This window comes from Budorcas taxicolor, chromosome 2 (genome assembly GCF_023091745.1).
Source record: "Budorcas taxicolor isolate Tak-1 chromosome 2, Takin1.1, whole genome shotgun sequence".
In the NCBI taxonomy this organism is placed as follows: Eukaryota; Metazoa; Chordata; class Mammalia; order Artiodactyla; family Bovidae; genus Budorcas; species Budorcas taxicolor.
The window spans coordinates 10306342-10327782 of NC_068911.1; the positions used below are offsets into that span (position 1 = coordinate 10306342).

The window sequence follows — 21441 nt, forward strand, 5'->3', positions numbered from 1 at the left end:
CCTGTACGTGCCAAGTATTGTTGATCACATAAGAGTCACACGGGGACAGAAAGCCCCCGCAGCAGGTCTCATGATGCTTACACTTCGAAGAGGCAAAACAAGCAACAAGCCAAGTGCAAAGTGTGTTAGATGGTTGTGTGGGCTGTGAAGAAAAAGCAGAAGGGGGGCGGGCGGTGCTGGGAGGGTGACATTGAAAGTGGAATGGTCACTATTGACGTCCTCGCTGTGGCCTGAGGCAGTGGGAACCAGCCAGATGGTGTCTGGGGTGGGGTGTGGTCCTGGGAGCCCTCCTCACCTAGGCACGGGCCATCTCCACTTCTCTGTGGGCTGACCAGTTCTTGTGTTTCTTAGAGCAAAGCTCTTCCATAAACTTGAAACAAATTGAAAACCGTCTGTCAGTTTCCTTCCCAGAGCTCCTCTTGGGCCAAGGACCACGTCACCCAGTGGTGCACAGTAACCCTTCCTCTGGGGATACACGCCTTGAAGTTCGTGCTGATTTGCAGAGCCTGATGCCCCCGAAGGGCAGGCTGGGGACCCCGCAGGGATGCTCAGGGACTGTAGGGGATGGTGGTGATGGAGGGGGTCTCCGTTGAAGGTGGGGGTGGTTTTTAGCCTCCCCACAAGTGGCAGCCATGATCAGATCTGGCCACTGCTTCCTCCTTGGACACGGTGCGTGTTAGTTGCTCAGTTGTGTCTGATGCTTTGCGACCCGTGGACTGTAGCCTGCCAGGTTCTGTCCGTGGGGTTTTCCAGGCAAGGATACCGGAGTGGGTTACTGTTTCCTTCAGGGGATCTTCCTGACCCAGGGATGGAACCTGGGTCTCTTACATCATGGGCAGAATCTTTACCATTCGGAGCCACCAGGGAAGCTGTGGGACACAGTACCCAGCGTGCATTAAGGGACATCCTTAGATTTGCCTTAAAACTCTAGGCAACGCTGGCCAGGTCTGTTCCCCCTGGCCAGGTAGCATGGCTGTTGCGTTTGTGGGTGACGGGGTCCTGGCTGGGGTGCACGTGCCAGGCCCTTCCCACGACTGTCCTCTGTGTTCCTACCTCTTTTCAGTTTTGTCCTCTCATTCCCAACCCCACTCCCCAGCCCCGCAGCATTTAACACAGAGAGGCCTTCTCTGCCCCTGGCTTGGTCGCTGCGGTTTCTCGTTTTGTTCCTGCGAAGGGTCAGGCTCTGGACACACCTCTCATGAGCAAATGCATGGCTGACACCCTGAGTGAGGCGACCCCGGGCTGCCCCTGATGTGACCTCTCTTCTCACACTCGGATTGCGTCCATTCACGGACGTTGGGGTTAGTAGCTGGGGCCAGTGCAGACCCCTGAGAAGGCATAGGGACTGCACCACTGGCTCTCGCAGTGGACGGTCCCTTCTGAGATGCCTGGGTCCTTCTTTTATGTTTTGACAGCTATCAAGGGGCTGTCGGAATAACTCCCATTTTCTTGGCCATCCTTCCTGCCGTGCATCCACATCTGGCTTCTCTAGGACATTCAGTTTTTTTAAAAAAATTGAAATGTGAGTCGTATACTCTTAAAACCATTTTCAAGTGTATAATTCAGTGGTTTTAGTCTTAGTCTTTTGTGCGACCATCACCACGATCTCATTCCACATGCTCCTTCTGGAGAGCTTTTCACCATCATGAGCTCCCTGCTTCCCCACCAGCAGGGTTACACATGATTAAACCAAGGGGAGGTGGGGACTTCCCTCGCGGTCCAGTGGCTAAGGCTCTGCACTGGCAACGCAGGGGCCCAGGTTTGATCCCTGGTCAGGGAACTAGATCCCATACGCCACAACTAAGACCTGGAGCAGTCAAATAAATAAAAATTAATCAAAACCCAAAAAACCAAAGGGAGGCAGAGTGGCCACACAGGGTGCCCTTTCCCTTCTGTGGCCCTGTATTTTTAAGAGCGGGTTCTGTTCTGGGGCTCAGGCATGTCCAACTCTTTGCAGCTCTCCGGACTGTAGCCTGCCAGGCTCCTCTGTCCCTGGCAATTTCTAGGCAAGAATACTGAATGGATTGCCAGTTCCTCCTCCAGGGGAGCTTCCTGACCCAGGGATCGGACCCGCATCTCCACTGCAGGTGGATTCTTTACCCACTGAGCCATCAAGGACGCCCCTAAGAGTGAGATGGGGGCTTTAAAAATTACACTGAAGCCACGAAGAGCTGAATCAGACTCTTTGGGGGGTGGGGTGGGGGGCAGGGAGGGGGGGAGTCCTGGTACAGGGAACTCCTCCCACCCTCCAGGAGAGTCTGATACGCTGCGGTGAGATCCCTGCCAAGAAGCAGCCAAAGCTGCTCCCACGTGGAATTATGTGCCTAGCTGCGGGGAGGGGCCCCAGCCAGTCCCTCCACATCTGCGGTGCCCGCCATTCCTGACTGCACTGGGAAGGCTCTCGAGTCAGCCAGGGTCATCTCTCCTGAGGTACGAGGCCGGGACCTGGGCTGCCACCTTTCCTCTTCCTATCAGCCATGTTCAGTAACCCAGACTCACCATTCAGATGCTGAGTTTGGTCTCCTGCACGAAGTCTTCCGTGGGCTCCCCGGCTCCCCGTGGTCTGTAGTGGAGCATGAAGCCTCCAGCTGGCCTGACAACCCACCTTGTATTTCAGCCTCATTTCCTTCCAGCCCCGTCCATTTCCGCCCTCCTCCACCCTGCTTCTCCGCTAGGCTCTCTGCGCCTTTGCCGTCCCTTGGTTGGGTCCCCCGGCTTAACTAAGCTCAACCTAACGTCCTGGGTTCTTGTTCCTCCCGCCTGACCGTGGTCATGGCCCCAGAGCATGGCAGCATCCCCTTGTGGTCGAGCCTGGCACTGCACTTCCCCGAAATAGCCCATTTCCACCTCTTTAAACCTGGAGCAACTCAGGTGCAAGGGGCTGTGGCAGAGTCATCTGGGTCTCCAGCCCCCCAGCCCCCAACCCTAGGTTTGGCACTGCCCTACAGACACTAAAGCTGAATGAGCAGTGGGAAAAGGAGGCGTTTGCCACTGTTGGCAATGGAGTTCCCACCGATGCTGTGGTCCCTGTTCGAAGTGTGAAGGGTTGAGGAGGGTGCTGAGTCCTTGCAAACCCCAGGAAGAAAAGCCTTTGCAGCAGCCAGAAGGGCTGAGGGTCCAAGCACCTCCTTGAACTGAGGGTGGTGAACGAGCGCTTCAGCTCCCATTTTCACCCCCTTCCATTGTTAGGGCTACTTTTCCTGCAAGGCAGGGGTGAGGGGAGGGTGGGGTCTAATGCAGGCAAAGCCCTGCCCTGCTCACACCTGCCCTCCATGGAGAACACCAGCGAGGAGCAGAGTGAGGGGGTGCGAGGCCCAGACCTGCTGGTCTCAGGCTGCTTCCTTTTTCAGCCATGTCGCACAACATGTGGGATCTTACTTCCCTGATCAGGGAATGCCCGCTGCATTAACAGTGCACTCTTAACCACTGGACCCCCAGGGAAGTCCCTCAAGCCTTTCTTGCCGGGGCAGCCTGTGTCCACCTGCTGAGGGAGCAGGAGCCCAACTCCAGGGTGCTTGTGGGAGGGACGCTGAGCCTTCTGAGCTCAGGGGGTCTTGTCTTGAGGCATCAGCTCCTGGGCTTCCAGCACCAAGAGACCTTTCCTGGGGGTGTGGCGTCCACAGCAGGGCCCCCGCCCCTGATCCCTCCCCAGGGGCCCCCGCCCCCAGGCCCACCTCTGCCAGAGATTCGGGCTGCAGGGAGGGAATGGTGAATGTAGCAGCCAGTTCCCAAGGTGGCCCCAAGGTTACCCTGACCTCTTGGTTTTCACACCCCTGTGTGGTCTCCAGGGTTCAGTCAGAGCTGAGCTGCAATGCTGACAAACATGGTGGAGAGGATAGTACATGAATTCTGAGGCTAGAAGAAAAGCAGTTTTTTTTTTTTAGGTTCTGCCTTGGTCCTTGAATCCCTTACTCTGGGGAAAACCAAGCACTTAATGTCAGGACATTCAAGCAGCGGAGACTCACGTGGGGCCAGGCCAGCGGCCAGGCCCATCTCGCCAGCCATGTGGAGGGAGCACCTTAGAAACGGACCCTCTGGTCCCAGTAGAGGCTCTCAGATGCCTGCAGCCTCCTGAGACTCTGAGCCCAAACTGCTCCCCAATTCCAAACCACAGAAACCAAGACACACAGATGGACCGTTTTAAAGCCTTACGCTTTGGGGGCAACTTGTTACACAGCATTAAGACAACGCTTCTTGCTCTCAGGGCGATTTCCTCTCATATTCTTGTTCTGCCTCCTTGCAGCTCCAGCCTGGTGTTCCCCCAACCATGGTACAGAGAAGGGAAGGGAGGGAGGAGACTTGGCCCTGGATCAACATGAAATCAGACAGCCGTCAGCCAACATAATTTGTTTTTTCTTCCATTTTAATGAACACTTTACAAAGTACAAAATATACTGTCTTTTTTGGGGGAACATTAGGTACTTTTTTTCTCTCCGTCATACAGTACATGAATCTCGAGGGTTTTGTGTTTCAAGAAAGAAAGAAAGCATGAGGGCCCTGGGCAGGGCTGCTCCATTCTCCCCGCGCCCAGAACATGGGACAGATATGTGTAAGTGCCACTGGTACTGCTGGTGACCCGGGGCGTGCCAGACCCCCAAGGCAAGGCCCTGGGCAGGGCAGCGGCCTCCCTGAACCCCGCCGTGCAGCCAACATCCACTCACCCCCATCTTGGGATAACGGAAATGATTTTGGCAAAGAGCAAGAGGAGGGCTTGGGGTTTTGTTTGCCGTTAGCCCCTCCACTCCATCCCCAGTTTTGGAGCCAGTGCTGCCCAGCTCTCCCCGGACCATTTTCTGAACAGATAAGCTGAAGCAGTGGACAGGAAGATGCACTAGGCTTGGCCTCTGCCCTGGGACCTGCATTTGGCCTGTTTTCCACAAGCTCCTCACCCCCCACTCTGGCCTTCAACTTGTTGGGACGCTTTCTGTGGATGAGTCCCAGTAGGCAAGGGGACACTGGCCCCCAGAACCTCTCCTTGTAAAATGTCTTCAGGGCTGGCTGCTTCTGAGGAGTCTGCTGGGCAGGTCTAGCCCTTGGGGCTGGCTGCACGGACCACTGGGCCTCTGCAGGGCGGAGCAAGGCCCCATGGGGACACCTCTGACCTCTCCCCAGTGTTGTTAGTTCAGTCATATCCGACTGCCACCCCATGGACTGTAGCCCGCCAGGCTTCTCTGTCCATGGAGTTCTCCAGGCAAGAATACTGGAGTGGGTTACCATTTCCTCCTCCAGGGAACCTTCCCGACCCAGGGATCAAACCTGGGTCTCCCGTGCTGCAGGCACACTGCCGTCTGGGCCACCAGGGAAGCCCGGCCCCTCTCCAGAGCGGTTTTAACAAAGTTAAGGGGGAGTTTGAGGCCTGCCATCCCCACGCCTTCAATTCTGCATGTGGCCCACGGTAAGAATATACTGAGGCCTTACTGAACGAGTCAGTCCTTTTGCTCGAATTTGGGCTCTGCAGGTGTGTGCCCCCATATGCACCAGTGTTGACACAGCACACGTTCACACTCACATGCACTTTTACACACACATGTGCCCAGAACTCTGCTCTGATTCCCAACACTTCCCACTCTCATAGCCTGCCTGACCGAGAAGCAAGAGCCACAAGCCCCCTCACCAACCAGGGTGCCCATGGAAGCCACAGGCCAGGCCACAGGCTTCTACCTCCATTCCAGGCCACTCTGGGGCCTTCAGCTCCAAGGACTGCCTCAGCCCACAGCTCCCATCCTCCCCTCCCAAGAAAACAGGCTTTCTTGGAGGGTTTGGGTTTCAAAGCTGAAGGCCATAGCCCACCCCACAGCTTTCTCCCTTGGTCTATGGAAGAGTCCTTTTGCTGCCTCTAATTTGAAAAAAGACAAGAAACCGGAGTGTAAGGAAAGGTATCTAGCTATACGAGGGCTCAACTCCCCTCACAAGTCCCGGCCACTCTTCCCAAGCCTGCCCTCTGCTGGGCTGGCCACCATCTGCCATCTTGGCCGCTCCCCTCCTAGGCAGCCTCTCTGAATAGAGGGCTACTGCCCGCTCCAGGCCTCGCCTTTGCCTCAGCACGGTATCCAGGAAACCTGAAAAGCCAAAGCCCCTGTCTTTCCACTGTTGGGCGACCCCATCGTCCTCCCCGACGCTCTGTTTGCCAAGTCAACAACCGACTCTGCTTCATGGTGGCCGTGACAGTGGGAGGCTGACCGCGCCCCAGCCCTGGCTGGGCAGACACCCTGCGGGCGCTTCCGTTCTCCACTCCCACCATCTTCACTCAGCAAAGTGGCAACACACCTTCGTCAGCCACCCCCTGGGAGGTCCCCACTCTTAGCTGGAGCTGGGACGGGCCCTAGTTGTGCCCACATCCAGATCCAGGGACTCAGACAGGTGGCCCAGGGTGGCTGGGAACTGTGGCTGGAAGGCGCTGGTGACGGGTGGGCAGGTTCATCTTCAACCATCAGGCAGATGGTGCCCTTGGCTTGGGCTTGGGGGCTGGCCCTTCCTGTCTCTCTGGAGCCTCCCGTCCCGAGCTCTGAGGCCTCCTCCTCTGTCACCTCCGAGGGGACAAACCCCAACTGACCGTGCATCTTCTGGACACACCACTTGTCGCCAAGGCTGCACTGCCCGAATGGGGAGGTCACAGTACCCGGTCCCTCCCTTCCCACCGGGGGCCTGAGGCCAGAGCTGACGGGAGGAGGAGAATGCTGGTGCGTGGGGGGCGCTGGGACCCCTGAATCCTGGGGAAGGGAGGGCTGTGAGCCTCTCCTGCTTGGGTGGGTGCTCTGGGCGGAGGGCAGTGGGGAGGGCACCACTTCCTAGGGGGCTTTGGAGACCCTCGTGGAGACAGGGGGTGTCAAGTGGGCACTGCTGAGTCTCTGCTGGGCCAGGACTGACTGGGGCTGAGGCAGAAAGGGGTTTCTTAGGAGCCAGGGGAGCCCAAGGTGAGCGTTGAAACGAAGAGGCAGATTTTCATAATGGGGGTGGGGGCAAAGCAGGGGCTCGACTCCCCATCTTCCTCACTCTCCCTACCTTAACCTCTCACCCTATGTTCATGGATGACGCAGGCGAGGAGTGAGGGGGGTGGTGAGATGGCTTGAGCTTTTCTTATCAGAAAACAGCGCACACTTGAGACACACCTGGGACCCTGGTGGCAGCTCCAAGGCTCCACGCTCAGTAAGCCAGAGCCAAGAGCGTCTCAGCTCAACAGGGCCCCTTCGGGCCGCCTCCCTGTGGGTCTGGAGACCCCTGGGAGCAGCCAGCCAGTGGGGTATCACTTTCTCTTCCCGCAGGATGCTGCACATCAAGCCGCTGGCTCACGGGCACATGGACACCGAGGACGCTCCGGCCTCCCCACATGGCAAGAGGATGGGGAGGGGTGGGGAACAGGGCGGGGCTCCCAGGGTGTCAGCTCCCGGCCCGTGGGTTGGACACACACCAGTGTAACCCGGAGAGCTGAGTCCTTGCACCAGCCCCTCAAGGAAACAACATCCTGGGCTTCCATCTCTTTCTCAGTTACCCAGGGCCAGTCCCTAGGAGACCTGAGGACTGTGGCTTCTAACCTTGCAGGTGAAGGGAATCAGGAGGTGTTTGGCGGGGAAGCAGACCTGGGCCGAGCAGTGGCGAAGGGGCTGTTCCTTTCCGAGCGCTCTTCCCCCTTATGGCCCTGTCTCCAGAATAAAACAAGGGTGTCCAGGGGCCTTGGAAACAGAACTAAAGGAAGGGGCTGAACCCCAGCTTTCAAAGGAGACTCGGGGAGGAGGGGGCAGGGACCCTCAGCCCCCAGCCTGGGGCTCTGCTCTGGGTTGCTGGTCTAATTCTTCTGTCAAGTCAGGGCCGAGGTAGCCAGCCGGCTTCTCTGATCATCGTATTGCCGATATACTTGAATTAAAAATACACGGCGGCTCAAAACGTGCCTGTGTGCACGGCAGACACAGCGGGGCGGAGGCCCTCACGCCCACACATACAGCACACACGCGTGTGCACGCTCACACGGTATATATTAACATATATATTGCTCAAGTATATATGCTATTTACAGTATATATCTATATCAACATAAAACACAGGTATTTATATGTGTGTACAATATACGTCCTAGGGGGTCTGGGGGGAAATCACACGTTTCTTGGGGTCACGGGGCCGACACACTTGCTTGGCGGGGAGGAGAGGTGGGGGAGCGACATGGGGAGGGGCCGACAGGAAGGGGTCTGGAGGGCACGCCACAGAAAAATCAAGGCCTTCCAGGCACAGAGAGGGTGCTCGGGACGTGAGGGGCTGCCCTGCCCACGCGGTCACCCTGGTTTTGGAACCAGCAAATAACTGACATGTTTTGGTTGTTTTGGAGTTTTGTGCAAAATGACTTCCAAAAAAAAAAAAAAGGTTCCGAATCAGTGCTTCGGCTCTGAACATCTGTAAGGATTCAGAGACACACCTCCAACACCGGGTGGGTTTCCAGGGCTCAGAGGGTCCCACGTGGCCTGGAGAAGGGGCAGAGCGGGGCTTCACCCGGTCAAGAGAATGGCCCTTCTCCTGCCAGCTTCTCAGGGACGCACGGACAACTCCGCCAGCTGGGGGCGGCAGGGGGTCGCCCTGCTCTCTGGGGCGGGGGCTGGTCTGCCACCCGGCTGTCCGTCTCCCTGCAGCCCGTCGAAACCTTCTCTGAGGCTCAGAACCACTCTGCCTTGGCAGCTGTGTGTGGGGTGCCCCTGGGGACCCCTGGATCGTAACTGACCTCTGCTCCCAGCTTCCTGCTCTGAAGGGAAAGCCAAGGCCCCTGGCGGCAGCTCCAGTTCTCAGGCTTGTCCCTGAAGCCACAGGATGTCACACCAAGTGATGTCACACTTTGGGTCCCGACAGCATCAGCAGGCCCTGTCCCCTGAAACTATTGCCAACCGCAGCCTGGGTAACAAATACATTAAATAGGAGACTACAACAAGGAACGGTTTTCTCTATTAAGGCTCAGATAAGCTGCCTCCCAGGTCAAGTACTCATGAACGCCACGGTCCCTGGACAGAGGGGTGGGCGGGCGGGCAGGCAAGTTGCGGGCAGGGGCCTTCCACGTTCCCCCACAAGTGGGGCAGGGAGATGAGGGCAGGACGATGGGGGAGCCCTCTGCTGGTCTCGTTGATTGCTGGGGGGTGGGGTGACCTAAGAAAACCCCAGCTCAGAATGCTGGGGACGCCCCCACTTGGGGAAAACCGAGGCTCTGCCGGCCCCAGGAGGGTCCGGGGAAAGCAGAGGGGACAGGAGCTGTTGCCCCAAGCTGGCGGGTCTCCAGGGAACCACCCCCCCGCCCCCCAGGGTGAGCGCTTGTGGTGGGGAGGGTCTGGACAGGGCCCCCTTGGCAGTCTTGCTGGGAGTCGGGGTACAGGCCCTGTGGTTGGCAGCCAAGGAAGGTTCTAGGTGGCCAGGGTCCCCCGCCCAGCTCAGGGCCCCACCTGTGTTCCCTCAGAGCCTCACCAGCACAGGACTAGAGGGCCGCCCACTGGCCTCCACTCTGCAGGGACCAGCCCAGAGCCAATGGGACCAGAGGCCAGCGACCACGGGGTCCAGAGCCCCCGCCCTCACGAGGGCCTTCCCCGGCTCCATGAACTCGGCCCTGCTCAGCCAGCCCCCCAAGATGACGTGACAATCGGTATCCCAGTGTCCTGGAGGAGGCACCAGCTTCCCTCAGCGTTCGCCCTCGGCCATGGGTGAGGCTGGACGAGAAGGTGGGTCCGTGGACAAGCTCCCTCGGCCCTGGACATCATTTTCTGGGGTGAGGGTGGGGGAGGAGGAGGGGGGTTGCTCTCTGGAGGGTCTGGGGGCTCCAGGAAGGCAGGAGGAGGGCATGGGGAGGCCTTGGCTTGGGTCCCAGGCCTGGCGGGGTCAGCCATTGGGGGCGTCTCCTAGAGACCCCGCCTCTGGGGGCCCCGGGGCCTGTTTTCCAGTCTGTTGAGAAATACTGCAAGAAGAGTCTTCAGGGTGGGGCTGGGCCCAGGCCTGGGAGGGGTGGATGGGAGGAGCGGACGAGGCCCTTCTAGTGCTTCTCTGCTTGGCTGACTTTCAGGGCGCTGATGACGCCGTTGATGTTTTCTTCCGGTACCTGAGAGGGGTGGGCAGTAAACATCTGGGAGCCACCGGACCGGGCCTCCCCTGCCCTGGGGTGGGTGTCCGACACTCACCAGTGCGTGGTCGAACTTGAAGGTGCTGATGTAGTAGGCGGGGATGTCTGCGGCGGCCAAGGGCTCGGAGATCTGGGCCACGATGCCGCACTCATCTGGGGGCAGAGGCGGGGACCACGCTCAGCCCTCCCCCTGCCACGTCGCCCAGCGCAGCCTCGGCCGTTCCCCGACAGGCCTCTCGAGCTCCTGCTTTTCTGCCTGGCCCCCCGGGCCCCTCTGGTGGTTGCGCAGGCCTCAGGCCTGCACTCCTGATGACTGTCTGTCCTGCTACGTGGTGGAGACTGGCTGTGTCCTAAGATTCTTAAACTACAAACACCTTCATTTTTATTTCTATAAAATAAGGCGGGAGGGAGATGAGGGTCTAGAATGGTGCCTTTCAAACAGTAGCTGCTGACCTGTTTGGGACATGAATTTAGAAGGCTGGTGACTAGCGCTTTATAAGGTGAAACAGGGGACTTCCCTGGTGGTCTGGTGGTTAAGAATCCGCCTGCCAATGCAGGGGACCCAGGTTCGATCCCTGATCTGGGAAGACTCCACATGCTGCGGGGCAACGAAGCCCTCGCACTGTAACGAGTGAAGGCCTTGAGCCTGTGCTCTGCGACGAGGGAAGCCACTGCAATGCGAAGCCTGTACGCTGCGACTACGGAGTAGCCCCTACTCGCTGCAACTAGAGAAAGCTCTCGGGCAGCAACACAGGCCCAGTGCAGCCAAAAACAAGTAAATAAAACTAACAACGACAAAAGACAACGGGAAAGGGAAGGGCAAAGGGCTCGGACAGCACTTCCGTGGGTGCAGTTGCGCGAAAGCGTAGAGTTGTTAGGGTATGTGTGTGCTGGGCTGTGATGGAAAACACATTTCCTGCAAACCACGATCAGAAACATATGACATCTGCCAATCTAGAATCTTTCTGACTCTCAAAAACTTGTTTTTCTTGCAGGGCTATTTTTAAGTATTTTTGGCCGTGCTGGGTCTTCATGGCTGCGCGGGCTCTGCTCTACGTGCAGCAAGCGGGGGCTACTCTCCCGCTGTGGGCTTCTCACTGCCACGGCTTCTCCTGCTGCAGAGCACGGGCTCTAGGGTGCGTAGGCTTCAGGGGCTGACACTCCCGCGCTCTAGAGGGCAGGCGCAATGGTTGTGGCGCCTGGGCTTAGTTGCTCTGCAGCATGCGGGATCCTCCCGGATCAGGGATTGAACCTGTGTCTGCTACACTGGCAGGTGGATTCTATACTACTGAGCCACTAGGGAAGCCATGCACGGCTGTTTATAGCTATTAGCCTGGCGTCAAAACCCTCCACATTCCAGGAAGGTAGGTCCCATTGCTGCTTCTTATATGCTAAATGCCAGGACCCCTGGTGCCTGCCCACGAGGCCACTCATAGCAGAATACTGTGACAGATGCTTCGAGTTTCACTCACTATCCCACCTGAATTCTCCCTTCATCCTGTCTTTTTTCTGTAATGTTATTATACTGGGTGTGCTTTGGTAAACTCTAAACCAAATGTGGGAATAAAGAGAGGAGCTGATACGCATGGCTAATTATTAGAGAAATGTATATAAAATGACGATGAGGCCTCTCACCCCAGTCAGAATGGACATCATTTAAAAGTCTACAAATAACAAATGCCGGGGAAGGTGGGGGAAAAAGGGAACCTTCCTATAATTGATGGTGAGAATGCAAGTTGATGCAGTCACTATGGAAAACAGATATGGAGGTTCTGCAGAAAACTGAAAGTAGAATTATCATGTGATCCAGCAATCCCACTCTGGGACATATATGTGGACAAAACTCTAATTGGAAAAGAAACACGCGTCCCTGTATTCACAGCAGCCAGGACATAGAAACGACTGAAATGTCCACTGACAGCTCAACGGATAAAGAAGGTGTGGTACATCGGGATACTACAGAATACATCGGAATATACAACGGAATTCTACTCGGTCTTAAAAAAAAAAATGAAATAATGCCATGTGCAGCAGCAACATGGGTGGATCTAGAGATTATCATACTAAGAAGAAAATCAGGAAAGACAAGTATCATATGATACCGCTTATACGTTAAATCTAAAATATGATACAAATGAACGAATCCGCAGACTTCCCTGGTGGTGCAGCGGTTAAGAATCCACCCGCCAGTGCGGGGGACACGGGTTCGATCCCTGCTCTGGGAAGGTTACACATGCCAACGGGCAAGAAAGCCTGTGCGCCACCACTACTGAGCCTCGAGCCCGTGCTCTGCAATAAGAGGAACCACCACAGTGAGAGGCCTGAGCACCGCAACTGGAGAGCACCCCCTGCTCGACGCGGCTAGAGGAAGCCCATGCGCAGCAACAAAGACCTAGCCCAGTCCCCCCCCCGCCAAGGAAACTGAACTCACTTACAAAACAGAAATAGGCTCACAGACACAGCAGACAAACATGGTTACCAAAGGGGAAAGGGGGTCAGTGGGGGGATAAATGAGAATGAGTATGGGATGAACAGATGCCCACTACTACACATAAAACAGTGTCGAACCCCAGGGGCTCACCAAATCCCAGGGGCTGTCCTCCAATCCGCACCATCTTCCAGAGCTCCCCAGATGCGCTCGTAAACAACAAATTACTAGGAAACCTTAAAAGGGAGCGAGAGACGTCAACCCCCAGACGCTGAGAGTGCTCCCTCCGCCAGCTCTCCCTGGAACACTCCCTGTCGCTGGGGTATTGATGCTGGGCTGGAACTCAGGGGCCCCAAGGACCCTCCAAGCCCTCAGTCCACAGGCTCTGCACCTTCCCTCCTCCAGGAGTGGGTGGGCGGCCGGGGGCAGGTAGGCAAAGCTGGGGCTGGGCTTTGGGAGCAACTGCGCCCTTTGCTCAGGCTGGTCAGGGTACCCCTCCTCAGCTCCAGATCGGGGGATGGGGTGAGGGGATGAACAGCACCGGACAGCACTGCGTGACTCGGGGCCTTCGTCTCTGAGTGGCCTGTCATCTGTAAGCTGGGGCCGCTCACCTCTAATGAAGGGCTGGGGCGGGGACTGGCTAGGACCAAGTGGGTGATGGGCCCATCATCAGCCTCCACACAGGGCCTGGCTCACCTCTGCTGGGTCTGCACGTCCATCACCAGGGAGATGTAGCCCTCGATGAGGGAGAAGGAGAAGAAGCGGATGTGATCGCAGTCATCGCCGGGCGCCAGGGGGTCCTTCACTCTGGGGGCCGGGGGAGGCGGTGAGGGGTGTAGCGGGGGACCCACTTCACCCTGACCCTCACCCGGCCCACCTGCCCTGCCTGTTAGCTACGGGGTGTCCGGAAAGGCACTGACCAAATCCTGGCTCTGACCCTGGCTTGCTGGGGGACCCTGAGCCACTGCCCCCTCACTGGTCTCCACACCTGTGAGATGCAGGTGATTCCACGGCATTCACGGGGGTGAGCACCACACTTCACAGTGTTGAAGACCCAGCTGGCCCTCTGCATGGGCTGTACTTGCCCCTTCCTGGACAGGGTTTCTCTGTCCCTGTGTTGGCCAGCATCTCAGGGCACAGTCTGTGGTCACTGCCAGCTTGCTGGCCCCTGATCCCACCCCACTTGGTGTTGGCCGAAACTTAAAATCTGCCCTGAGGAAAAATGCAAAGCTGTCATCCAGCAAATGAAAAAAACCTGAGTTCCTGGCTCTTCAAATGACTGGGCTTGCCCAGGAGCTCAGGGGATGCTGGGGTGTTCATAACATCTACATGTGGGCCTGGGGTTTCAACAAGTTTTGAGGTTTGCAATGAATCAATTCTCCCCTTTAAGAAAGGGGATTTGGGGTAGAGTCATGTCTCTCTTCTCAGGCTAGCTCCCAGGGCAGGCCTGTGCCTCCCCTCAGACTGGGGCTTGTAGGCAGATTCGTGTCTCCTGGGCCCACCCTGCAGCCCCTCACCCCCGAGGGGGCCCTCCCTACCCGTTGGAGTAAAACATGACGTCCATGAGGAGTGTGGCAACGGTGGGCAGCGTGTCGGGGTCCAGGCTGGTGACACAGAATCTGTTGCTCGGGCTGGACAGTGGGTGGATGACGGGCCTCTGGACTGTGGGAGCACAAATACGGGGGATGCTGAGGCCAGGAGGTGGCAAGGGGCCTGGGGGGGCGACGGTCAGCCAGCAGCTGCTCTGGGGAGGCCCGGCCCCAGTCACTTCTGCAGCTCCCAGCACCTGCTGCAGCTCTCCTAATTCTCCGGGCTCACCCCCCTAGACCCCTGGGCCTTTGCACATGCCATGCCATCTGCCTGGAAAGCCCTTCCCGAACTTCACCACCTACCTTATTAGCCCCTACTTGTGCTGTGTAAGTTTTTCAGCCTGAGAGTCACTGCCTCTGGGAGGCCCACACTGATACCCTGGGCTGGGTCAGCAGTGGCCCCTGGCCATTTCTGGCTGTGTCCACATCCACCGCCCTCTGGAGATCCTGAGTCTGAGGACTGTTGAACCATGTGATGCCTGGCCTTCAGCCGAGGCTCTGAGAATGGGGGTGCCCTGGGGCAGGACCTGGCCATTTCCCGAAGTTTCTCTGCACAATCCTCCCCTCCCTCAACCCACCCATCTTGGGCTTCACGAAGCCGTTGGTGATGCCGAGGTTCTCAGCCGCCACTGTCTCGCCATTGACGACCCGCAGGATGGTGAACTCTGATGACAAGGTGTGGGTAACGAAGGGCAGGTCCCGCTCACGCACCTGGGGACAAGGAGTCAATGAAGTGAGTGTACCATGATCCCCGGATGGAGTGGGGCTGGGGGCACCAGGCCCTTCACTCTCAAATTCTGTGCCCAGAACCAGTGTCCCCCTCCTGGCCTCCTGCTGTCCTGGTTGGGACAGGGGCACGTGGGACCAGGGACCTGTGACTCTCCAGGGACAGAGGGAGGCCCAGAGGGGAGAAGATGCTCCACCGAGGGCAGGGACGTGTGGGTCCATGCCCCACTCCCTTTAGAATGTGGTGCCGAACCTGCCCCGCCGACCACGCCCCCACGACCACGCCCCCACAGGAGAAGAGCACAAATAACACGGTGGCCAGGAATTGCTGTCAGCTCTGCGACTGGACAGCGAGATCAAACCAGTCCATCCTACAGGAAATCAACCGTGAATATTCATGGGAAGGCCTGATGCTGAAGCTGAAGCTCCAATACTTTGGGCCACCTCACCCTGATGCTGGGCAAGGTTGAGGGCAGGAGGAGTAGGGGGGCAGCAGAGGATGAGATGGTTGGATGGCATCACCGACTCAATGGACATGAGTTTGAGCAAACTCCGGGAGATAATGAAGGACAAGGAAGCCTGGGGTTGCAAAGAGTCACACATGATTTAGCAACTCAACAACTCTGACCAGAAACGCCTGCCCCCCTGGAGGAAGTGCTATGGGACTGGGGAGCCAGAAGTCTAGCTGTGAGGGCGTCCCACCCACGCATCTGGCATCCAGTTCAAACCAAACAGGGTCCACTCAACGGGCAGGGAGTGCATGGAGCTAGAGCCTAGCCTGGGCCATGCTGACCCTGGACTGATGACCCCAAGGTCCCCTTGACCTGTCTCTGAGCAGACCATGAAATGGGGGCGGGGGCACAGACTTTGCAGATCACGTTGGTGGGGGTGCCTGCGTCACGGCTTACCAGGATGAAGTCCGTTTGGTAGGTGGACAGCATGAACACCGAGATGTTCTGATCGGCCAGCGGGGCGATGACCGACTTGGCGATCTTGGTCACGCCGATGGGCTGGGAGCTGGAGAAGCTGCCGCCGCCAGACACCACATTGAGGGCCAGCCAGGTGGCGTCGGCCACGCTCAGGTGTTCCGAAGAGGGCAGTTCTGGAGGGGGACACAGAGGGCCGGCCTGTGACTGACAGGCCCCAGCTGTGTGACCTTGGCCAGTCCGCCCTCTGGACCCCAGCGCCCTCATCTGTCAGAGGAGGACGGGAGACTGGCCTCTGTCCCTCCTGGGAGGACCGAGCAGGGAAGACCTTCAGAGGAGTCTGGACGTGTTGGGCAGCTCAGTAGGGCGGGGGCCCTGGGGACAAGAGGTTCATCTGTGCTGGGCCTCAGTCCCCAGCTGTGAAGTGATGAGGACTCGGCAGCGATTCTGTGGTTTCTGGTTCTCATGACCCTTCCAGGTGCCAGGTCCTGCTATCATCTTATCCAGGTGGAATGGGTCCTATGGTTTTCAAACTGGGTTCCCAGGAACCTCCCGGGGGGGGGGGGTGCGGTGCTGGGGGTGAAGGGGAGGGAGGCCAGGAGAAGACAGGATGGAGGGCCTAAGATTTCTCTCCCTGCTTCTATCAGACCCATCACCCAAGTCCCTCCTGAGAGCCTAGGGATCCTGCCGGGGGGGCCCCACACGGCGGGGTATGGTCAGGGGGCCAGTGATCCCAGAGTCTCCTTGACTAGCTTGTGAAGACCATCCTACCCAGCCCGTCCTGCAGAGAGAGCACCCGGGGAGGCTATGCATGGGACATGTGTGCAGCTGCATGGACAGGCAGCCACGGAACTCTCTGTGCATTGCAGCTGTCTGTTCAAACCGACCCTGGACCAAGACTGTTATTTCACCCTATTCATGTGACAAACCAGAGCTCTGAGGGACTGGTGACTTAACAGAGATCACTTGGGGAAATAACAGAACCAGAGTTCAAACCCAGGTCTGCCTTATACACAGACTCTCACGCTCTGTGTGGGCATTGCATGGGAAGAAGGGGCAGGTCCCCAATTGGCGCAGGGGCTAAGAAGAGGGGCCTGGAGCCTGGGGAGTTAAGGGGGCTCTCAGGATCATGACGACGCCCGAGGGAGGCTGTGCAGGACGGCTCTGGAGGCCTTACCCAGGCTCCTACCTGCCCAGCTCTGGTCGTCATGGCAACCACAGCCTAGGGAGCCCATTGGCCCTGCTGCCTGAGAAGGGCCAGTCCTCTGCCAGGCTGGCTGGAGAGGCAGGCTGCCTCCCAGAGAAGGGAAGGGGCTTGGGAGGTGGAGCGGGAGGAAAGGCTTTAAAAAAAAAGGTTCTGATTTCGGGCTTCCACCTGTTACCTGGAGTGTCGGAAGAGAGACTTAGCTCCAGGACCGCCAGAGGAATCACGGCCCCGCCAGAGCCAAGAGTCCCAGCCCAATTCTGAAGTCTGCGGGGCCTGGAACTGGCCAGAGGGGACTTCCCAGGGACAGCATTGTGAGACCCCACCCGGCCATCTATTTTTTTCTTTTGGTATTTTTGGCCTTGCCACGTGACATAGTAGCATGGTCCCTTGACCAGGGCCTGAACCTGGGTCTCTGCAGTGAAAACACCAAATCCTAACCACCAGGCCACCAGGGAATCCCCCTAACGATGCCATCTTGAGCAAAGACAGCCCTAGGAGCCACTGAGGGCTGGGGTGCCCCGACGGTCCCGTCAGCTAAAGCCATTTTATAAACATATTAATAAACAAGATATTAATAAACAGATTTAACAGGGAAAGTTTTAAAAAGTCCCTTTTCACGACGACTGAATCCCAAAAGCCTTCTTGGGAAAACTCTGGAGGGGTCCTTCCTGTAAGGGTCAGCTCATGCATCACGACCACGTTGACTGTCATGAACCTGCCCTCTGTCTGCCTCTTCCAAGCTCCTCGGGACTCAGAGCCGCCCGGCGGCTCCCAAGTCCTCTGGAGCAACCGCTGAAGTCCTCGTGACCTGGGAACCAGCGCTGCCCCAGAGGAAGTTCTGGGTTCAGGGAGACAGTCTACACCTATGCTGTCCAAGGCCACTCACCTCACATGGCTACGGGGCACGTGAGATGTGGTTAGTGCCACAGAAAAAAAAGACAACCGAACGCTTTAATTCTGGTCCATTTAAGTCCCCACAGTCGTATGGGGTGAGCAGCTGGTTGCAGTCTACAGTTGGCCCCATTAGCCTGTCGGCTCCCCCAGGGTAGCGGCCTCAGTGGCCTTTGTTTTCTGCCATTCTCAGCGCAGGGGGCACACGGAGGCTCCAAGTGAAGGGCTGGGGAGGGAGAGGGCGGCTGTCCCCACCTCTCTCTACTCGGCCCAGGCCCCTCTTCCCACTCCTCTACCTTCGCTGTTCCCTGCCCAGTCCCCCCAGCTTGGTCTCTGTGGTCAGGCTCCATCTCACTACCAGACCCGGGGTGCAGGGTACCCTCTGACATCATTTCATGTGCTCCTACACTCGACTTCCCAGGACGGGGCAAAGGGCCCCAGGGGAGCCAGTGCCATCCCTTTACATAGCCTGCCTCTCTGAATCCTCAGGGCAGAATGCTGTCCATTTGCTTAGAGACCCGGCTCAGGAGTCAGCCCCTCTCCCATTTCACAGACTACGAAACTGAGGCCCAGAGAGGGAGGCTGATGGGCAGGGGATCATGGTGTAAAGACGGGGGGACCTCATTCTGGCCTCGTGGCACGCCTTCCAGTCTCGCCTTGCCACCAGCCTGTGGCGGGGTGTTGAGAAAACCCCTCTCGCAGGGCTGAGCTTCAGGACTGTCAAGCAGGGCGGGGTTCAGGCAGCTGACGTTCCAGGGCCCCAGTTCTGACAGCGTGGTCCCACTGGCCCTGTAAGGCCTTTGCCTGGCAGGTGGAGCTTTGGCTGCCCCAGCCTCAGGCCTGCCCTTCCCTAGAGGAAAGGTGGACCATCTCAAGACTGAAAGGGGTTATTATTTCTGTCACTACCCATCACCCAAGGCCCTAAAAACAGCCTCTCAGAGCTGAGGACGGTCCCTGGTGGATTGCTGAGGCACCTGCCACCTCCCAGACCCCAGGTGGGCAGCTCTGTCGCTGGGAGCCCCCCGCTCCTGACAGCGGGGTGTGCGGGTCCCTGCACTACGTGGCCATGCCCTCCGCACAGGCAGGCCAGGCCTTTTCCACCCCGCAGCATCAGGGTCAAGAGGCCTGGGGTCAGGTGGGCAGGGTTTCATCCTGGCTGCGTGACTCTGGACAAAACCACCATGTCTCAATTTCTTAAGCTTTCAAACGTGGGCTGCTGAAATTAGGATGGGCTCCAGAAGACGCCTGGAGGATTCTGTGAGATAATCCCCATCGGATGCTTAGCTAAGGGCCTGGTGTCTGAGGGCTCACCAAGCGCCAGAGTCTCTCTGTTTCAACAGGAGTTGGGGAAAATGTATCAATATCAAGAGTTTAACATTCGATTTCACTGTAAAGGAGTTACTTGTGGGACAAAGGAACAGTCATGGGTCTGAGCGTTCAACTCAAACGGATTTAAAGCAAAGACCCAGGAACCACCTAAAAGTCCATGCTGGAGCCCAGCAGATGAACCCACAGTTCATCTATGACAGAAGACCACAATCTGTTTAAAAAGCAGGTTTTCCGTGGGACTTCCCTGGTGGGCCAGTGGTTAAGACTCCACGTCCCCAGGGCAGGTGGCACACGTTCTATCCCTCGTTGGGGAACTAAGATCCCACAGGCTGCATGGTGAGGCCAAAGAAAAAAAAAAGATGAACTCTATGGTACGCAAATTATATCTCAGTTTAAAAGATGGAAGAAAGATAGGGTAGGAACTTTGGTGATACCCTGAGGCATTGTATAAAAGACGGAAGAAAAGCTGTTATTCGCTCAGCCGTGTCCGACTCTTGGCCACTCCCATGGGCTGTAGCCTGCCAGGCTCCTCTGTCCGTGGAAATGTCCAGGCAAAAATACTGGAGTGGGTAGCCATTCCCTTTTCCAGGAGATCTTCCTGGCCCAGGGATCAAATCCAGGTCTCCTGCATTGCAGGTGCATCCTTTACCGTCCGAGTCACCAGGAAAGAAAGATAACGGAAAATCACAGAAGGATGGTGACCACGGCTTGTTCCCATGGGAACAAGGACTGAGGATGTTTGAAAGCACCTCCCTTGTGGGAGGAGCCCCCAGAGAACAAGCCCCCTGCCTCCCTGGTGGCCTTAGTTCCGGGTGGGGTAAGCACCGGCCCCTCTCCACTGGGGGTCCTTTCCTGAGGGATCAGAACACGGAGGGGAGAGAAGGAAGCTCTGCCGATTCTGCAACCCACCAGCAGGCGGGGGCAGAAACAGGTGGGCGAGCAGCCAGCACGGACCACAGGCCACGGTCCAGCCAAGCCCCCGGGGAGAAGCTCATACCAAGGAAGCCCTCCTCATCGACAATGATGGTGTAATCCTCCGGGGTCTCGGTCAGACTGAAGAACTTGCACCTGGGTGGACGGACAGACAGACACAGGATATTGTTAAGTCCCAGCAGACCCTGCGGCAGCCGCCCACCCGTGACCCGGTGTACCCAGCGCTCTGACCCAGGCTGCTGGAGCAGGGTTGGGGGGTACTGATTCTTTCTCCCACCAGTGCCCCAGCTCTGCCTCAGGGGGTCTCAGAGAGGCCTAGAGATGATGATCGTTTCCTCTGCCACACCCAGTCTGTGGGGACCCCCGAGCTGGCCAGCCTCCAGGATCGCCTCTAGGCCCCAGGGCAGCTCTGGCGGGAACCATGCAGATGAACTGTCTTTCCTGGCCTACCCAAACCCCTACATTCTGACCTCTAGGCCTCTGTCGCTGTGCTGTGTCCCCTGCCCATGGTCCCGGCCCCTCTCCTCACCAAGTCAAGAGCCCCCACTGTCATTCAGGGCCTAAGTCATATTACCCCACCAAAAGCCCCGCCTTTAGGGGACCCTTCTTCCTTGTACTAGAGAAGGGTGTGGCCGTGTGTGCCATTTTGGGGCATGGATCCCTGAACCGCCTCTGGTAACACTGCTTAGCCTGGGATGTAAGTTACTCATCCCCTACCCCAAGTGGGACCATCAATTTCCAAGGCCAGGGAGGGTCCGGCAATCACCCTGTCCTTCTGTATCTCGTCCCTGCTGGTCTCAGCCCTGAGCGCACTCTGGGCACCTGGCAGACAGGCTGGGTTCCGTGTCCAGGCTGCCCTTGGGCTGGGCTTTGAGGCTGTCACTGGGTGAGGGGGAGGGTTACCTCCTCTCACTACCTCTCTCCCTGCTCCCCATCCAGCTAGTGGCCCCCAGAACACCCCAGGCGCAGCGACAGGGAGACGGCACGCTCAGGCAGTGGTGTGTGGGAAACTGCCCGCGGTCATTTATTTTTCCGGTGTCACTGATCTCAAGAGTGAGGCTCAGCTCGGGCTCTGCGCCCAACGTGTAAAACTCATCCATCATGGGAAGTCGTGACACAAAGAGGTCCAACGAGTAACCCTGGCAAGGGTCCGAACGGCACTTCTAAGAAGATTAAAATGGGAAAGGAATCCTGAAGTGTCATGGGATGGGGTGGCCAGAAGGTTACACAAACCTCTCTCCTCCTGGTTTCCCCTCTCCTGGCAGCCGCCCTCCAACACTGAAGCCTTGTCACCAGAACCCCCGCAGCGCCCTCTTTCCCTTTATGTTTTAAAA

The 21441-nt window shown here is 57.6% G+C and overlaps 1 protein-coding gene across 1 annotated transcript in view; it reads right to left on the reverse strand.

The window, feature by feature from the left end:
• Positions 1 to 8300: 8300 nt before the first annotated feature.
• Positions 8301 to 21441, reverse strand: part of CASTOR2 (cytosolic arginine sensor for mTORC1 subunit 2) — a 49198-nt gene continuing 36057 nt past the window's right edge. Inside the window, exons 2-9 of the mRNA XM_052654782.1 lie at positions 20172 to 20242; positions 15730 to 15923; positions 14674 to 14806; positions 14045 to 14168; positions 13203 to 13313; positions 12660 to 12742; positions 10137 to 10231; positions 8301 to 10057 (exon numbers count right to left, since the gene is read on the reverse strand). Of these exons, the coding sequence (XP_052510742.1) occupies positions 9992 to 10057; positions 10137 to 10231; positions 12660 to 12742; positions 13203 to 13313; positions 14045 to 14168; positions 14674 to 14806; positions 15730 to 15923; positions 20172 to 20242 (877 nt within the window). The 3' untranslated portion in view covers positions 8301 to 9991. The remainder of the gene's footprint in view (positions 10058 to 10136; positions 10232 to 12659; positions 12743 to 13202; positions 13314 to 14044; positions 14169 to 14673; positions 14807 to 15729; positions 15924 to 20171; positions 20243 to 21441) is intronic.